The sequence below is a fragment of the Anabrus simplex genome, chromosome 4 (genome assembly GCF_040414725.1).
Source record: "Anabrus simplex isolate iqAnaSimp1 chromosome 4, ASM4041472v1, whole genome shotgun sequence".
In the NCBI taxonomy this organism is placed as follows: domain Eukaryota; kingdom Metazoa; phylum Arthropoda; class Insecta; order Orthoptera; family Tettigoniidae; genus Anabrus; species Anabrus simplex.
This window is the reverse complement of record NC_090268.1, coordinates 28,675,228-28,693,286: the sequence shown is the minus strand read 5'-3', so window position 1 is coordinate 28,693,286 and position 18,059 is coordinate 28,675,228. Positions and strand designations below refer to the sequence as shown.

Sequence of the window (18,059 nt, the reverse complement as noted above, 5' to 3'; positions counted from 1 at the left end):
AGTAATACTTAAATCTAAATAATTTAGATTCTGTTGGGATTCAGATTCCAGTGTAAAATTGATATCTAGGGCATTTAAACTGGATAGGGTATAGGCCGCATTTCCAAGGTCTTGATTTAATATAGCCAGAACATCATCCACATAGTGAGCCCAGTAGCAGATATTATTGAATACAGGTTCATTTAGGATTTTTGTGCATTCTAAATTATCTAAATAAATTTCTGCCAGTATCCCTGAGGCTGGTTATCCCATGGCCAAATCATTCTGTTGGTAAATAACATTATTAAAACTGAAGTAGTTGTTATTTAGAACCAATTTCAGAATGGACATAAATTCCTGAATTTCTTGTAGGGATAATTTTCTATACTTTCTTAAATTATTGTATGTTATATCTATGGTTTCTTTTATAGGGATACTTGGATACATGTTTTTAATATTGAAAGAGTGGATTGTATGGTTAGGTTGAACTTCAAAGTTTTCAAGATCATCAACTAATTCTAATGTGTTTCTAATGGACTTGTTGCCTAGAAACCTGTAATTTTTCTTTAAAAACTGTTGTACTGTATGTACTGTGAGGTTTTATATAAATGGCTCGGTCTATAATTAATGATAGGTCTCGTGAGGATATCAGCTTTGTGGATCTTGGGTTGTGCTCTAGCTTTGGGGAGTTCTGGGTTCATATTGATTAGTTCAGTGGTTTCTTTGTCATTTAAGAGGAAAGTTAGACCTTTAAGCAATTGTTTTAAGTTCTTTTGAATTTTAGTTGTAGGATCTTTTTTTGATAATGGTAAACGTTTTGTCAGAAAGAAAGTTGTTTGTTTTATTAATGTATTCCTCTTTACTAGTTACAATTAAGTTGTTTTCCTTAATTTTCTTTTTAAGCTTTGAAACTGAATTAATGGTTCTGGCCTGATTTGTTTGAGAATTGGTATTACATAGTTTACCTGGAAGAAATTGCGCTGACCAAATTTTTGCATTGACCTCTCATATTGAAAATGGATTTGAGAATCGGAAGATTAGTATGGCTGTCTTCTTAGACTTATCAGCAGCCTATGATACTGTCTGGCGAGAAGGGCTTCTGCTAAAACTTATCTCTGCCATCCCCTGTGTCAAGCTTACTAATCTCATTGGCAATATGATTAGCAACAGAAACTTTCAGATCTTTTCGGATGATGCAGTAAGCAAAACCTACAAACTGAATGATGGACTTCCACAAGGATCTGTTCTGGCACCCTTACTTTTCAACCTCTATACTGCTGACTTACCAGCAACTAAGTCCAGGAAATTTATTTACGCAGATGATATACTACTGGTTAGCCAAACACCAAGTTTTCCAGAAGCTGAACAAATTCTTACAGCAGATCTAGAAAAGCTAGATACATACTTCCAAAAGTGGTGTCTCCGTCCAAATCTCCAAAAGACTGTTGTATCTGTGTTTCATCTCAGAAATAAATTTGCCAACTACAAGCCTTCAATAACATTCAGAAATCAATCCTTACAACACTGTCCCTTCCCAAAATATTTAGGTGTCACATTAGACAGATCCCTAACATATAAACATCATATTAACAACACAGCCGCCAAGATTAAAAGTCGGAATAATATTCTTCAAAAATTAGCCGGCACATCTTGGGGCGCAAACAACCAAGTGTTGAGATCTACTGCTCTAGCTCTTTGCTATTCAGTTGCTGAATACTGCGCTTCAATTTGGCTGAATAGTGCTCATACTGCGAAGATTGATGCTCAACTAAATCAAACAATGCGCATCATAACCGGTTGTATTCGCTCTACAAACGTGGCCTGGCTGCCTACACTCAGTAATATTCCTCCGCCTTGCTTAAGAAGGTCTGAAGCTCTTCTAAAACTGTGGAAGAAGACCAGCCAGGACTCCAACCTCCCCGTTCACCAGGATATTACTCAACCTGCCCCTCCTCGACTTAAGTCTAGATCTCCACCCTGGCGCACTGCACTTACACTGGAAGAATCTGGGTTCTCCATCACGAACGCCTGGTTACACCAATGGCAGCAGTCTTCTGTTCCCAACCAACATCTTGTGACTCTACCTCATGTTCAACCTCCTGGATTCCATCTACCCAGACGTCAATGGAGGACTCTAAACAGGATAAGAGTCAATCAAGGAAGATGCGGCTATACGCTTTATAAATGGGGCTGGCAGAAGTCTTCTGGGTGTGATTGTGGAGCTACCTCACAGACCATCCACCACGTAATTGCCGAGTGTCCACGGAGAGCATTTCAAGGTCCTTTGGAGGACATTCATAACGCAACTGAGGAGGCCTTGAAATGGATCAGTGGACTTGATTTGGAACTATAGGCTTCTGCTTGTATATATTGTGTATATATTGTATACTTATTTATATAATCTATCTGTGCACATCATACGATAAATAAATAAATAAATAAATAACTTGTTCCTAACTTCAAGCCTAACCTCCTCTTGTTGATCGCTAGGAAGTTTGGTAATTGCTTATTATGATTCTGTTACTATTGTAATAATGTCGTTAAGATGGGAACCAGTTGTATTTTGGGTTCCTACTCAACATTTTGGATTCTTCTTCATTCAGTGTTACGCCAGTTAGTTAATGATAGGTGGGTGGAAATTATGTACGGTGTCGGTGTTAGAATGTTGCACTTTAACACTACGTCTTCGATTGTGGGCTGTATTTTTCAGTCTATGCTATTTATTATCTAAAACTTGTTGCATATGTTTCAGAATAATTTCTAGTTTTTGGTTGACCATTGTTTAAAAGAAATCCCATTGGGGTTTTGGAAAGGTTTTTAGCTACTTCTAAGTGAGTATGATATAGCTTTTCTTTAAGTGTTTTCTTTCTGTTGTAACCTTAAATCAGTGTACACAAACACAAAAATTAAAACATAATAACAATGGTTAACGTTATAAAAGATGATGATAATTTTCAGACCCGATCAAACAAAATCGAAAACTCACGCACGACAAGAGCAGGAAAACATTAGAATGTAACTACCAGGTTAGGCAACATAACAACTAAAGGAACGGAGATGGGAAGCGGTTGGGACCCTACCCAGAGCGTTGGAAGGTATTGGCATTGCCGGTGAAATGAAATTAGCGGTGATTCAATTAAAGTACTGCATTTTCTGAAATAATAATAAAAAAATAACATTACAATCGGAGCTATCGATGATGCAAGTTAAGGTTAACACAAAAAAATTTGAGAGACATCACACTAGTACTAGCTTCACAGTGGTGAGTTTAAAATAACAAATAATTAGAAATATTTTAATCAAATATGTTTAAAAGAAGGAGCACATTCTCACAAATCACACCTACATGTTAATACGTAAAGAAGGAAAGAAAAGGTGAAAATAATTAAATCTTAACCCAGAGCCCGTTCAGGAAGCAACCTTCTCTAAAACACCTCCGAATAAGGAGCTTATAATACAAATATAAATGGTCCGTTATTGGACATTATAAATTTTCCAGCTAACTCATTCCTGGTTGCCAGCGTTTCGCCCCCTTGTGCTAAGTTGGGCTCATCAGTTGGTACTTAGCACACCCACCAAGACGCATGGCTTGTGCCAAGCAGGCATCAAGTTTTGTAATGAGACAAAGTCTCTCATAGTGCATTAGCACTGCCGGTGGCTCCAAGTAGCCTATGCAGTGGTCTCCACGGTATGCACTAGCCACACGTCTTGGTGGGTGTGCTGAGTACCAACTGATGAGCCCAACATAGCACACAGGGACGAAATGCTGGCAGCCGGGAATGAGTTATCTGGAAAATTTATAATGTCCAGTAACGGACCATTTATATTGGTATTATAAATTTACTCACTCGAGACAAATATTTCAGGTTCCCTTTGGGAATCCACATTTATATCATAAGGAGCTTATCCCGAACGAGAGTATGCTAAGACGAAACGGAGCTACTTAGAGGCAACCTGAGGAAAACTTGAGATTTACATACTTTATACAATTAATTCCAAGGAAAGGGGAATCAAATTTTAGATAATTACAACATAATTAACAAAGCCAAATGGAAAAGGGAAATGCCTTTAAAACAAAATTAGTATCACTAGCTGCGAAGACTAAGTCATGTGAAATTAAAATTGGCGAATGGGAGAAATCCCGGATAAACTCCAGAGGTTAAAGAACATTAAGTTAAAAACTACATTCAAAAGTTAAAAACCTGCAACAAGAAATAGATAGTGCTTACCTCGGAGGGCCGGGGGAGACCCATCAGATGGAGGAGACAACTTCTCCCGTCGCTTGTCAAAACACGAAGACAGAGGGAACAAGCTTGGCTCTGGCCAAGTGGCCAGCCTCCGGAAATGGTGAAATCGTGAAACAACCAATGAGCGCACCTGCATTTCTTACATTTGCCAATAGGAAAAGATTTTATTTTGGCCAATAAAGGCCCAGAGAAAACTGATGACCAAATACTTTACAATGCTTCCAGAATATTCCTTTCTGATGCAACAGGAAATCACTAGAATCGTCTTACCCGCACATACATGTGTTGCTACACCCTGCCACAGAAGTTTTTACTTTACGTTCAGATGCTCATAATACAGTTATCTACATAATAAAATTTTTTTTCACACTAACCAAACAAATTTGGAGAAGTAGCAGAGTAATTAAATAACCCTAGATATCTTCACATACAGAAAAAAGGAAATTTTTACAGTATTAAATGATTTTCCTCCAGTTCTTCTTCTTTTCCCACAGTCCAATTTTTCAAAGTCAGATAAATATTTTACAATCATAACATCTGTATAAAATTTTATTTCGTTATTGATCCATTGTTATTGGTTCGTTATTGGTTTTAAGTTGAATTTTATTTATCTGGTTCGTAGATCTGGTTTTTTTTCCTAGAGAAAATTTAATAAAATTGGGAGTTAGATTATAGGTTATGCATTGTTAGAGAAAGTTAATATCTTTTCAATGTTGGTGATCTTAGTTTTTAGGCCTAAGCATAAATAAGCCTTTTTTTCTTGCCTGGTTGGCTTTCAAATAATAAGTTATGAATTTCATTATGGTCCATATTGACAATTGATCACTATCAAATGGTAGAGAAGGGCCCTCCTATTCAATAGCATTAGCTTAATAAAGAGTCCTGTATAATCGGTACTAGTTTCGACCCCAGATACATTGGGTCATCTTCAGTCACGATCCAATTGGAAAACATATGCTCACATTCACTCAATAATAAAGAAAACATCTGGTATGTCTCAATTTAAAATCCAAGTCTAAAACATTGATAAAGTCCGACAACACATCCAAAATTGAAACCAAATGACACATCAAAACTGCTGCGACTGGTGCCAAACTATGTTGTCACTCCTACAGCAACCAAACCTTCCTGAGTTGATCTGGGAGTTGGCATTCCCCATCTGTATAGTCGAACCATTTGATTTATAAATTATATCTTGTTGAATAGTAATAGGGGTAATGGTTTGTATGTCAGGTATGACTTCAGGTTAAGGCTGGTAGTGATTGAGGGAACTCTCATGGAACAACGGTACATCACGGACATCCTGCGTCCTCATGAGTACCTCTCATGTTACAGTATCGTGGTGCCATTTTTCAACAGGGAAATGCTCATCCACACATGGCACGTGTCTTTACGAACAGTCTGCGTGATGTTGAAGTACTCATGTGGCCAGCAAGAACCCCAGATCTGTCTACAATAGAACACATGTGGGAACAGCTTGGACATCCACACCGTCCCATTGTCAGTACCAGTATATCAAGGACCAGTTTAAATGGTAGTGGGCAATCTTGCCTCAGGAGAGGATACAAAGGCTTTATGACACCTGTCCCAACCGAATCAGTGCATGCATCCAGGCCAGAGGGGGTGCAGCATCATACTGATAAATGGGCTAGATGCTTCAATTATTTTGTCACACAGTGTATTAATGATGTAAAAATGAATGTTATGTAAATGTAATCTGCACTCTCAAATTAGGGTTGGTACACTTGTGTTTGTTCAGTAGCAAAATCATTGTAGACCAGCGTTGAAAAATAAAATTCACAGCCTGTTTCCAGTCATTCGACCAGGTCAGGAATGGAATGAGTGAAGCCCCCATCTAGCGGTGAGGATAGAAATTGTGGTGACTGCCGAAGCCTGTCGCACTCCTCTGGGGCAATGATTAATGAATGTCTGATGAAATGATATTGGAGAGCGTTGCTGGAATGAAATATGATGGGGAAAACTGGAGTACCCAGAGAAAAACCTGTCCTGCCTCCGCTTTGTCCAGCACAAATCTCACATGGTGTGACCGGGATTCGAACACGGAACCCAGCGGTGAGAGGCTGGCGCGCTGCCGCCCGAGCCAGTGTTTTGAGTCTTTAATTAGTACTATATTCAGTGTGACTTGGTACATTTATGTTGTGTACTCATTGATGTATTTGTCATATAAAATGCATAATTTATGACTTATTTAGAAACTTTGTGTGTGATCATCTGATAAAGTATTTACAGAAAACATACCGTCTTCCTAATTTTAAGTGTGAGTTATGGTTTTGTATGCTGCTATGCTGTGAAGTGTTTGTGGTTAATTCTGCTTTATTGCCACTGTCCTGCTCATAATATTGATCATGTTAATATATTTTTTTAATATTTTTTTTTGTATAGTTTTCCCAATAGTGGATGGAGTACTATCGGTACTCCTGGTCGATCAGCATCATCAACCAGCAGAATGCGTCATTCCCCTGCGCCTGAAGAAACACAACAGAGAGTAAGGAAGAAAATATATTTATGTAGATAGAATGCATTAATGTTAACAGTGCTGAATTCTTTTCATAAACTTTGCTTGACCTGCTATGAGATTTATTGCAATGCATGTTTCTGTACATAAAACTTATTCAGAAAACCTGCTGTATGATGTAGTTTTTGGGTTTGCAGAATGTTAATACCGTAGTTAGTCATTGTAGACAAGTTCCTCCCCCTCCCCCCTCCTCCCCCCCACCCCGCCAAGGTGATGAATGTATTGCAGCTTTGTCAAAAATTTATTATTGTTGATATTATTATTATTATTATTATTATTATTGTTGTTGTACTCATTATTGAAGATTTTTATTTTTTTTATTTTTTAGAGAGTTAGTAGATAGTTAAACTGTCACTTTTAAGAAACAGCTCTTCTGTGTTTATCTGCTGATAATTTTTCTCTTTTATCTTGCTTAACATTTTATTTTAATAAGAAAGGCTTCCTGTATGAAGAGAGAGCATTGATCTATAAAAAAACAGAACAAAATCGTATTGAAAGAAATGACGTAACAGTGACAATTGCAAAAAGATCTTTAGTAAGCCACATTTAGTACTAGAATAAAGTTACCAGCTTTATTTTCTGCTGCTTTCTAACATTTGTCTGTTAGAATATTCAACCCCAGGCAATTTTAAATATATTTCACAGAAGCTGAGGTTTGCTACGAGAAACCTAATCCCGTACCTTGATAATTAGGTATATTACAATCCTTCCAGTTCCCTTTCTTCTAGGTTGGTGCAAATACTGCTTTTTAAATGGATTATTGTACCCTTTGAATATCTGTAAAATTGTGGTCAACATCATTATCACGTTATTAGGTAACAAGGTCAACTCCAAAATTAAAGAAAGCAACCAAGCTTGCAGTTTTATGCGACTGTTCGTATTGTGATCATAGCGACAGACAATACTATTTTTACATGAAAGCAAAATTTGTGTTACTGAATCCTGTCATAGAAAATGAAGTGATGTGTGAGGTCTATCATAGAAATGAAATCTTAGCATTTAATGGCTAATAAGAGTCTGTTTCAGAAATACCATTATCAAGTTTTATAGCATGCAAACACAAATGTATACTGTAATTTAAAGTATAAATTCGTGATAGGGAATTCGACTTGCTGCACTAGCAAAGAAATAAGGGTAACACCATGAAATATATTTGTCTGTAAAGAATATTTTCCTGTAAATTCCAGGTATATGATGAAGAAATACCTCCACCTAAAGAATTCATCTGTCCTGTATGTAAGATGGCTTTCCGACAGCTGAATCACCTTGAATATCACATTGAGACTTGCCTTGACAGTTAATAGTGAAATGTATAAGGTAAGCATTTTCACCCTGCTACAAAATAGCTGAAGTTTGGAGGTACAAATTTGTTATTAAAATAATTGCTGTAGATGATGAAAATCATAACCAGCTTCATATTTCTTGTGTTACCATACATTCACTCACAGTGTAGGGTCCAAGTCTGTAACAGGGCTGGTCTCAGTCTTCCTGCCCAGTTGTTTAATGTTGCGCTAATGCAGGTAGACTTTTTAGGACACCAGGATCAGAAAGGGATGGACTAGGAATGTATAGCTCTAGAATATGCCTGGTATGAAAATGGGATACCATTGAAAACCATCCTTACAGCTGTCGGCAGTGGTTTTTGAACTCTCCCTGTACCAAATGTGAACTTCCAGGTTCATGACCATTACAGCTTGCTCAGTTCTCGGTCACTGTATCTTATTTCAAATTTGATTGTTATATGCAGTCACAGTCTTTTATTTCATTCTTCAGTATTCTTCGTTGAACTTCTGGACGTTCAACCACTGATCATATCTTTACACTAAGACAATTGATGGAGAAGTTTTATGAACTTGATAAAAACTTACTCCTCATATCCATCAATTTATGGCAGGCATATGACAGTATTAATTGGTCTATGATGTGGAAGATAATGCGGGTGTTCGGCATCCCCATAAATCAAGCTGTCAAGTAGTGTTTGCAAATCATCTATTAGTGCCCTTCACCATTAGAAATGGGCAGGGCGATCCTCTGTCACCAGTCTTGTGTAATATCACGCTAGAGGAAGTGAGGCTTGCAACTGGCCGTAACAAGGAGATAGTATTGATTGGAACAAAGACAATCCTAGCATGTTCAGGACGATGTTGTGATTATGGGCAAAACTCGAATGAGGTGACGATAGACATATCTCGATTTATGCTCAAAGCAAACAAGTTAGGACTGCTGGTCAAAGACTAGAAAACGAAGTACAGTATATGGTAGTACCTTGTTGTCAGCCTGATTTGTTCACCGTCAGTATCTATGACTAAGTGTCAAAATATTAAAGTGCTTGGCTTCATTATTGTCAAATAAAAATGAGATTGAAAAGGGAGTTTGACAAAGAATAATGAATGCAAACCATATTTATAGTCTAAACTACCTATAAATATCATGTATGATGTCCCAGAAAAACAAGATACATCTGTACCCGACTCTAGTTCAACTGGTACTGATGTACGGTTGTAAGACATGGGAAACTCCACAGACACTTGAAGAACAAATTTGTACATTTGAAAGAAAGATTTTAAGGAAGATATCTGGTACGATCTGCAACAGAGAGACCAGAAGATGCAAAAAAAGAGCCCAAGGAAGAACTGTACCAACTGTTTAAGGAAGCAGATATTGGGAGGATGATCACAAGAAAAAGATTGCAGTGGCTAGGACATGTTTTTAGATTAAAGGGTACTCTCCCCAACTACTGTTCTTGTAATTAAGATAGAGTACCGGTACTGTTGACATTCAAACAAGTTGAACCAGCAGTCTGCATTGAGGATGCACGAGATAGTTGTAAATTGGTCAACATCTGTGACAAATATTTATGATGTGAACTACGAGGGCAGATCGAATATAAACGGGAATTATTTATTAAAATTTATTGCATCAACCAAAAGAAATACACATATAGAGATCATTTTTCTACATAGTGTCCTGCCTTCGATACACATTTTCTCATTTGGATTGGTAAGTTTTTTATGCCGTCCTGATAGAAGACGGACGTGCGGAGCCAGTTAGACACGAACTCTTCTACACTTGCATCATCATCATCAAACCACTGTTCTCCTAGGTCTTATTTGAGTGGTCCAAACAAATGGTAGTCGCAGGGTGATAAATCTGGACTGTACGGAGGTTGTTCCGGGTGTGTCCAGTGAATTTCATCCAGTTTTTCCTGCGTTAAAGCGGCAGATGCGACCTTGCATTGGCATGGAGAAGAATGCCATTTCGGATTGGTTGCTGGCATCATTTGTCGCTATACGCAACTTTTGCTTCATCCAGAAGGCGACAGTAATAGGCTGCATTATTTGTCCTTTGTTTGTGAAGAAAATCCACAAATAACACCTGCGGACTCCCAGAAAACGGTTGCAAGCACCTCTCCAGCAGATGGGCATGTTTTGGCCTTGACCGGACCTGCTTCGTCTCTTTGCTGCTACACTGTACTTGCTTGCTTTGACTCTGGGGTGTAATGATGCACCCAAGTTTCATCACAAGTCACAATAAAATGCAAGAAATCCTCTCCTTCCTCCTCGTAGTGATGCAGGCTGTTATCTGTCGAAGCCTTGAACCTATCCGTCTTACCTTTAATAATATCCCCACATGAATTTGGCATCTAGGTAACGAACAAGTAATTTTTAAAATTTTTTTTTTTACCTTTAATACCTCCACTTTATCCTGGAGTGTCAGACGCTTATGTATTTGAGACATCGTTTGCAATTTACTCTAACGGCTGCCAATAACAATAACAGTGCACTCACTGTAGGTACTCGCCCACCAATACAGTAACAATTAGAAATCCTTCCCTGCCAGGCAGACATTTGACGCAGCCTGTGGAAGGGCGAGCAGCCACGTGTTTACTTACAGCATGTTGTTGGAGGGCTATCCAGTAGATTAGAATGCAGTCCTCTATCGGCCAGAGCTTTACAACTTATTCACCTCGCTGTTTTAACCTTTTAAGCACTGTTTGCACTCTTTTTAGAGCTGTTACTTTTGCAATTAGTGTCCGTTAACAAGGGTCCACATCCATTTTTAGTAATGTCCAGTATTAAGAAGTGTTCTCTATTTACAAGTTTCCTTTAAGGAAAATTTTTCTGTATTATATACTCAATGCTGATAAGTTTCATGTTCATTTGTTCATAACATTTTTCTTGGTCGCTCAGATACCTATACTAAGCCCCACGAGAGTTGGAGTCTGACATTTAGCGCCACTGAAATGTTCTTTTGCTATGACAATGATAACAGTGATGCACATTTAAGCCACGTGGGTTGGCTTGCTCTCAGTCGTTTATGTGAAATTATTCAGAGTGGTACTTTGTTAGCTGTGTTGGCTGTTGCTGCTTTATGTATTTACGTGTTTGTTTTCTGAATATTATTTTCGATGTTAGTTTATTTTTTTGTAAATGAATCAGTGGCTACTTGTACAGTTCTATTCTGTATTGAACATGTGCATTCGTTGAGGTTATTGTCAGAAACTGATGATTTTGGTGATTATGAAATCTCATATCTATCGGCAATGATTTGTTCTGTCTTAAATGCTGGAATTGTTAGCGTGAGTTTAGGAACAGGTCAAAGATTATTGAATTGCATTAGGCTTACATGTTTTATTAAATACTCAGCCTGTATGAAAGGGTGATATGCTGGAGATGAAGGTAACTATGAGAATGCAGCATATTACATGAAACCAACTTCATAGTCCGTATCACACTTTAACAGATTCACAACTAAGTATTTTTTTATACAAATGCATCGTCAAGGTGGAAAATAAAAAATAGTTGTGAACGCAGCGTATTTCGTAGTTACTGCTTTCGCCGCTCAAATGTCAGACCCCAACTCTTGTGGGCCCAACTATAGCCCTCACTTGGTAGCTTTCAGGTCTTCTTCGTTTTTGGAGCTAGCAACACTGAAATGTGATATGCACATTGACAACTCTGACATTATAGAGCATAATTATGGATGCCTACATACATTTCTGTCACATTACTGCAAAGATTTCTCAGGATCACAGGGTGTATGTAAGACATCCAGAAGGCACTTCTTTACGTTTACCTCCATTTCTTTTTTTCTTCATTTAAATGTATAAAGTAAATAGTGGTCAGACTACTTGTTTCACTCTCTCTGGTTGGCAGTACGACAGGAATGAGTGCCGAAGTGATACTCTTCTCCCTCCCCTGCCCTACTTTCCCATAAAGCCAATGCCTAACGAACTTCACACATCCAGTGCAGTTAATGCTATTTTTAATTCTTTTAAATCACTGTTTAATACAGTGATACAAAATAGAAAAGTAGAAAATGTATCTGGACAGACAAAAATTGAGCATTAGTATAGGAACTGTACCTTGACCACTGGAGATGATTAATGAATGATGACGATGACGTGATTAATGAACTTGGATGAAAGGTCTTTAAAAATATATCTATATATAAAGCAGAATGTCTGTCTGTCTGTCTGTCTGTCTGTCTGTCTGTCTGTCTGTCTGTCTGTCTGTCTGTCTGTCTGTCTGTCTGTCTGTCCGATCTTTATACAGATCCATACCATTCCACCAATCTGAACCAAATTTTGTATATTTACCTTTTAAGACCCTGTGGGTAACCCCATCTACAAGAAATTTAAACATCGCTCTCAGTTTTCTAGATTTAGGCCCTTTTGTACATTGACATAGGCTGATATAGGCGAAATATTGAATTTGTCGCACAAGGACGAGACAAAGCCCATTTTAAGCCTCACGACGTAAAGAACAAAACCATATTTTAAGGGCCTAAAACCATACAGATATTGGCATCGCACTACCCTGCCATAGGAATTGGATGAAGAAATGACCAGCAGTAACCATGGCAACGTCAGATCAAGGATTCTACAGTAGAATACAGACCTGGTGTTCGAAGTAGGCATGTGCTTAATGTAGGCAAGGCCAAGGAGAGATTCTGCTACACATATGACTGTCTGGAAAAAAGCACTGTGGGGGTAAGTCACCCCTAGAGATGGAGGCAAATGGGGTGGCATATAAAAATACCGGTAATGTTGAATCCGTAGGTTTCGGGGCCGCTGAGCTGAACTATCACACTCCGCATGTCGTTTAAATCCAAGTTCAGCCCCCATCAGCAGGGGGGAGGGGGGGAGAAGAGCTGAAAAAAGTCCAAAATGGCCCAGATTATGGATTTATGTGTGCGCACCCCTCTGGGCGGGGATGGAAAGGGGTTGAAGTATCAGTCAATGTCACAATAACGAAATCTAAAAAAATTTGCTTCACACATAATTAACAGGTTAGTATAATACCTAAAAGTAAACAATCAGTAACGTGCCCGGGCAACGCCGGGTAGTACAGCTAGTGCTGTATATATTTGAAGTAGGCTCATAGACTAAAGGTTGGGGAAAATGCCTGGTGCTATAAACCCAATTGGACAATTGTCTGCAAACCCAGCAAACTTCTTCCATTGTGGCCATGATGCTGGCTGTGAATGCCTAAGCTGTTTATAAATTATAATGTTGCATGCTAATATGTAATCCTCTCTAGAAATTATAATAATTGCTTCTTGCTTAAAATGTAGTGCTGCTGCTTAAAATTGAATGATGTTGCACTTAACATCAGTGAATGCTTCTTCATTTTATATTGAAAGCACTTTGTTTTTCAATACTGTATTATGATTATTAATAAAATATACACTTTCAGCTGGGCTGAGTAGCTGAGACGGTAGAGCGCTGGCCTTCTGAGCTCAAATTGTTAGATTCGATCCTGGCTTATTCATGTGGTATTCAAGATGCTCAAATACATCAGCCTTTAATCTATTTAATTAGTGTAAGAAATTACCGGTATATATTTGGATAGAAGAATAATACATAAAGAACAAATTAGCACTGACAAAATAAAATAAAAGAGAAAAACACATCACCAACCAAAGAGTTAAGTCACCATTTTGTCATTGTCCTCGTTCTTCCACCTTCTGTTGTTATTTCATAGTGCCAACACTAACAGCACAACTCGGCGATCCTGTTATTCATCCGTCCCAGATAAATCATCATTACTGAAGCTGGTCCATGGCTTCATCTTGGCACAGCTGGAGGTCTGCTCTGGTCCCTCATGGTATCCCTCTTTGATAACATCATAAGTATCATTGCCCTTTGTTTGATGACTTTGTATGGTCCAAATATACAGGCTTAAGCTTTGGTCCCATCTGCGACCACTTTACTGCTACAAAAAAAGTCACTGACTCTGTATTTCAATGTTTCACATCTAGAAACTCATTCTCTTATATTTTAAGAATGTTGCATTTTACCTGATGGCATTGATTTATTTATTTATTTATTTATTTATTTATTTATTTATTTATTTATTTATTTATTTATTTATTTATTTATTTATTTATTTATTTATTTATTTATTTATTTATTTATTTATTTATTTATTTATATATCTATGTATCTATCTATTTATTTATTTATCTATCTATTTAATTTATTTATCAAAACTGTCTTACATATGTCAGAGAAATGAAATTTATCAAATAAAGCATTACTAAACAACCAAACTCCATGAAACGGCTTGGCCTGCCAAGTGACTGCTTCAGATTACGAGATTACGTGTTGTCAGTAAATCTGCATTCTAAGTGAATGAACTAAGTGAATTCCAAGTGCATGAGCTTTCAGCCACCCTCTTAAGTAGATTTTCTGTCTCTCGTTCGAGCCAAATGCTTCTCAAAATGTGCTTGTTTTAATGTCATTATTTGTAAAGCTTGGAAAAAGACTTGTAGCCATACATTAATGTACAAATATTGTCATTGACTGGCATTACTAATACTCGTGCGCCATCCAGCAAAACAGTTTGAGATATTTTGTGGGTATATTTCATTCCAATTTCATTTTTTATGGTCTTGTTGTACCTATTTATAATGTCTAGTACTCTTAATCACTCAACAATATATGTTATTTTTATTTCAGGATGAATCTGAAAATGAGCTGCTCTTCTGTCCAAAATGTGAGTTAAGTTTCACCTCTTTGAAACCTCTGGAACAACATGTGGATTCCTGTTTAGATCTGCTTCCATAATCCATATGAATTCTTGTTATTATGCTGCTATGTATAGTATAATTTTTATATATAACTTGACATGCATGAATTCAGCAATATGGAAAAATTTCCATAAAAGTACTGTGAAATAGAATTTGTGAACATTTGTAGGAATTGTATTTTAATTTTAGTGATGAAATTACCTAATGAAACAAACCTTTCTTAGGCAGTATGTTACACAGTATTAAATTTCATTGTGCAATTTGGCATTCAACTTTTAAAAGTTATTCATTGTTACATTCTTTTAATGGCTTCAGTCTGTTGTAGGTAAATCATTTGTGTGAAATTACAGCAAACTCTTAACTATCCATGAGTAGATTATCCAGTTTCTGTATAGTTACTTTTTAAAGCCCTCTTACAAGATTTATTATGGACCAAAAAATGTTGAAATTTATGCACACTTATCTCAGACAACCAGTGACTGAGTACCAGCAGTAATAGGTTAGTCTACAGCGTCATACAGAATGTCTGACTTCACGGTGTGTAGAGTGAAATTCTTTTGTTAGTTTGGTGGTAAATAGAAATGTTATTCATTATGGATTTTCACTAGCAAATATGAGGGCAGATCGGAAAGTAACGGACAATAATTTTTTCCCAAAAATTATAATATGTACCAAAATCAAACATATCACAAATGAACTTACATCTTTGACCTACTTTTCTACATAGTCACCGAGTTTCTTAACACATTTTTACCATCGTGGTACCAGTTTTATATGCCCTGTTCGTATAAGTTGGTTTAGTTTGAGTATGGCCATCTGTGGACTGCTGATTTAACTTCCGCATCTTTCACAAAGTGTTAGCCGGCCAGGAATTTCTTCATAGGACCAAACAGACGAAAGTCTGACGGCGCCAGGTCCGGACTGTATGGTGGATGCTGGAGCACCTCCCACCTAAATTTGGCAAGTTTCTCACAAACAGGAGCAGCAACATGGGGACAGGCATTGTCATGAAGAAGTTTGACATTGTCAGCATTAATGTTGCAACGTTTGTCACAAAGGGCATGACTCAACTTAACCAAAGTTTTAATGTAGGCTGCAGCATTCCCAGTGATTCCGTGTTCAGCGAAGTCCACCAATAACACACCAAACATGTCCCAGAACACTTTCCTGGTAGAGTCATTCAAGATTACTGCCTCAGTGGCGCGGACATTCTGCGGAGTTTAAGCTGTTACCAGCCGCCCGGAGCGTGGCAAATCACTAAGGTTCACACAGCTCTCTTGGAAGAATGCACACCACCTGGAGACATTGCTAGAGTCCAGACGATCATCCCCATACACGCCACGTGAACTACAATTCGCTGCTCTTCACGCGTGGACGACAGTAATATGCGTGCCATGTTAGTTTCATAGTTCAGGCTTATCCCGCTATAGCTGCACATGGAAACAAAATACCCTTTGTAGCGCAAACCTCAAACTATATCGTCTTAAAATTTCAACATTCCAGCTGCAATACCAGGGGAGAAAAATATTATACTTTCCGGTCTGCCCTCGTATTCTGGAGGTCTGTACAGTTGAACCTGCCCTAAAGAGATGAAAAAATTCTGAGTAAACTTGGTGGTGGGGGGGGGGGGGGGGGGAAGAGCAATACATTGGAGAAAATGGAAAGATAAAACCATGAATTTATCATTGTATTTTTTAACATATTATTCTGTAGTGGACTGATAAGTATAATCACTGCCTAGGAATGAATAAAGTATGAGGAATGCAAGGTACCAACACTGAATTGCCTGATTACTAGAGAAGGTGAATAATTAGTTGCTGACAGCATTCTTAACTGACCTGAATTCTTGGAACTACTTACAATAATAGAAATGTATAATGAGGTGGTTGATAAAGAGAGCTACAGAATTAGCACTACAAAATAATAGAAGCAGTCTTACTACATCTGCATTTAATGCATCTCATTTTTTTTATTCACTCCAAAGCATTGCAGAAATTTTAAGGAATTCTTGGTTTGCAGACTTGTTTTTAAAATGAATAGCAAGATATTTTTATCAGAAAGTTTTTAAAAATGTGTAGAATGTCCCTGATGAAGCAAGAGGAGGATCCTCTTTGTTCAGATCTTGTACATGTCCAGTTTTGAAACTAGATGCCTCACATGTCATTGGGATTAAACGTAAGTGATTAACAGAAGCCATTTGTATCTTTTGAAATTAAGGAAGAGTGTATTCTGGAACAGATCCAGGTAACATGTTTGCAAAGAACTGTTTTAATATACCCTGAGTAAGAAGGAAAAACAGACAGACAAACCCGTATCTTATTCAATGACCAATAAGGGTGATATGCAATGACATAGTCAGCACTCGTTCACATTCCAACCTTATATTTATTTATTTTAGTGGTGAAGTTTGCACGTTTAACTCTCACTTAAGTTTCTCGCTGCTTTCATTACAGCCCTGTTCAGAAGATAAACATTTGCTTTTAATAACTTTCTAGAATGTGACTGATGTAAATCAGCATTGACTGAAATAATTTTTTTTTTTAATTATTGATCCCTAGTCATCCAAATAAATCATATGGATCTTCTGTATGGTTTAATGGTAGAGCCACTGACTGTTGTGGGAAAACTCAGGTTATACTTTGAACCTTTTGTGTCAGAAGTTGGGTGCACACTCATGAGAACAGTTAAGGAGCTACCTGATCGAGCAAGGTAATCCTGTTGAAAATAGTCTACAACAGCTGTGCTGACACCGTAACTATTTAATTTTTTAATATCAGCTTCATGATTGAGTGTTTGGTGAAAGAAAAAAAAGTAATGAGAGCAGTGGTTCACGATAGCAGTAAAGTGGAAGCAAACGGCAACCATGGTCTCTAGCCGAGTCCAATATGGTTCCACGGAACTACACCTGACCTCGCACTGAAGGAGAATGGCTGCTTATCAGTTGGCCCAGGGCCTCTGTCCTGTAGTAGGTGACCATCATGAAAAATAAATTTTCTTGTGTTATAAATTTAATAGTGAAGATAAAATGTGATCTTTGCATCAATCGCTTCCTCTTCCTTTTCTTTTTACCGGCCTGTGTGACTTTCTGGGCCCAAGTTAGTGGTTAAAATCTCGGCTCAACTAGTGTTATTGAATGAGCTCTAATGCATTACATTAGCCTTCTTCAATAAATTTACTGGCACATGATGAAAGAACTCCTGCGAGTCAAAATTCCAGCCCTTTGACATCTCTGAAACCTGCAGAAGTTAGTAGGGCGTAAAACC

General features: G+C 37.6%; 1 protein-coding gene across 5 annotated transcripts in view; it reads left to right on the top strand.

Annotated features, from left to right (window-relative positions):
- key (NF-kappa-B essential modulator kenny) overlaps positions 1 to 16,411 on the top strand; it is a 145,452-nt gene extending 129,041 nt beyond the window's left edge. For 3 of the 5 annotated variants that reach the window (XM_068227162.1, XM_068227161.1, XM_068227158.1), the window contains 3 exons: positions 6,630 to 6,732; positions 7,950 to 8,079; positions 14,726 to 14,860. In XM_068227162.1, the coding sequence (XP_068083263.1) occupies positions 6,630 to 6,732; positions 7,950 to 8,063 (217 nt within the window). In that variant the 3' untranslated portion in view covers positions 8,064 to 8,079; positions 14,726 to 14,860. Of the gene's footprint in view, positions 1 to 6,629; positions 6,733 to 7,949; positions 8,080 to 13,460; positions 13,537 to 14,725 lie in introns of those variants that run through there. The other 2 variants (XM_068227159.1, XM_068227160.1) reach the window with 2 other exon arrangements.
- Positions 16,412 to 18,059: the final 1,648 nt, after the last annotated feature.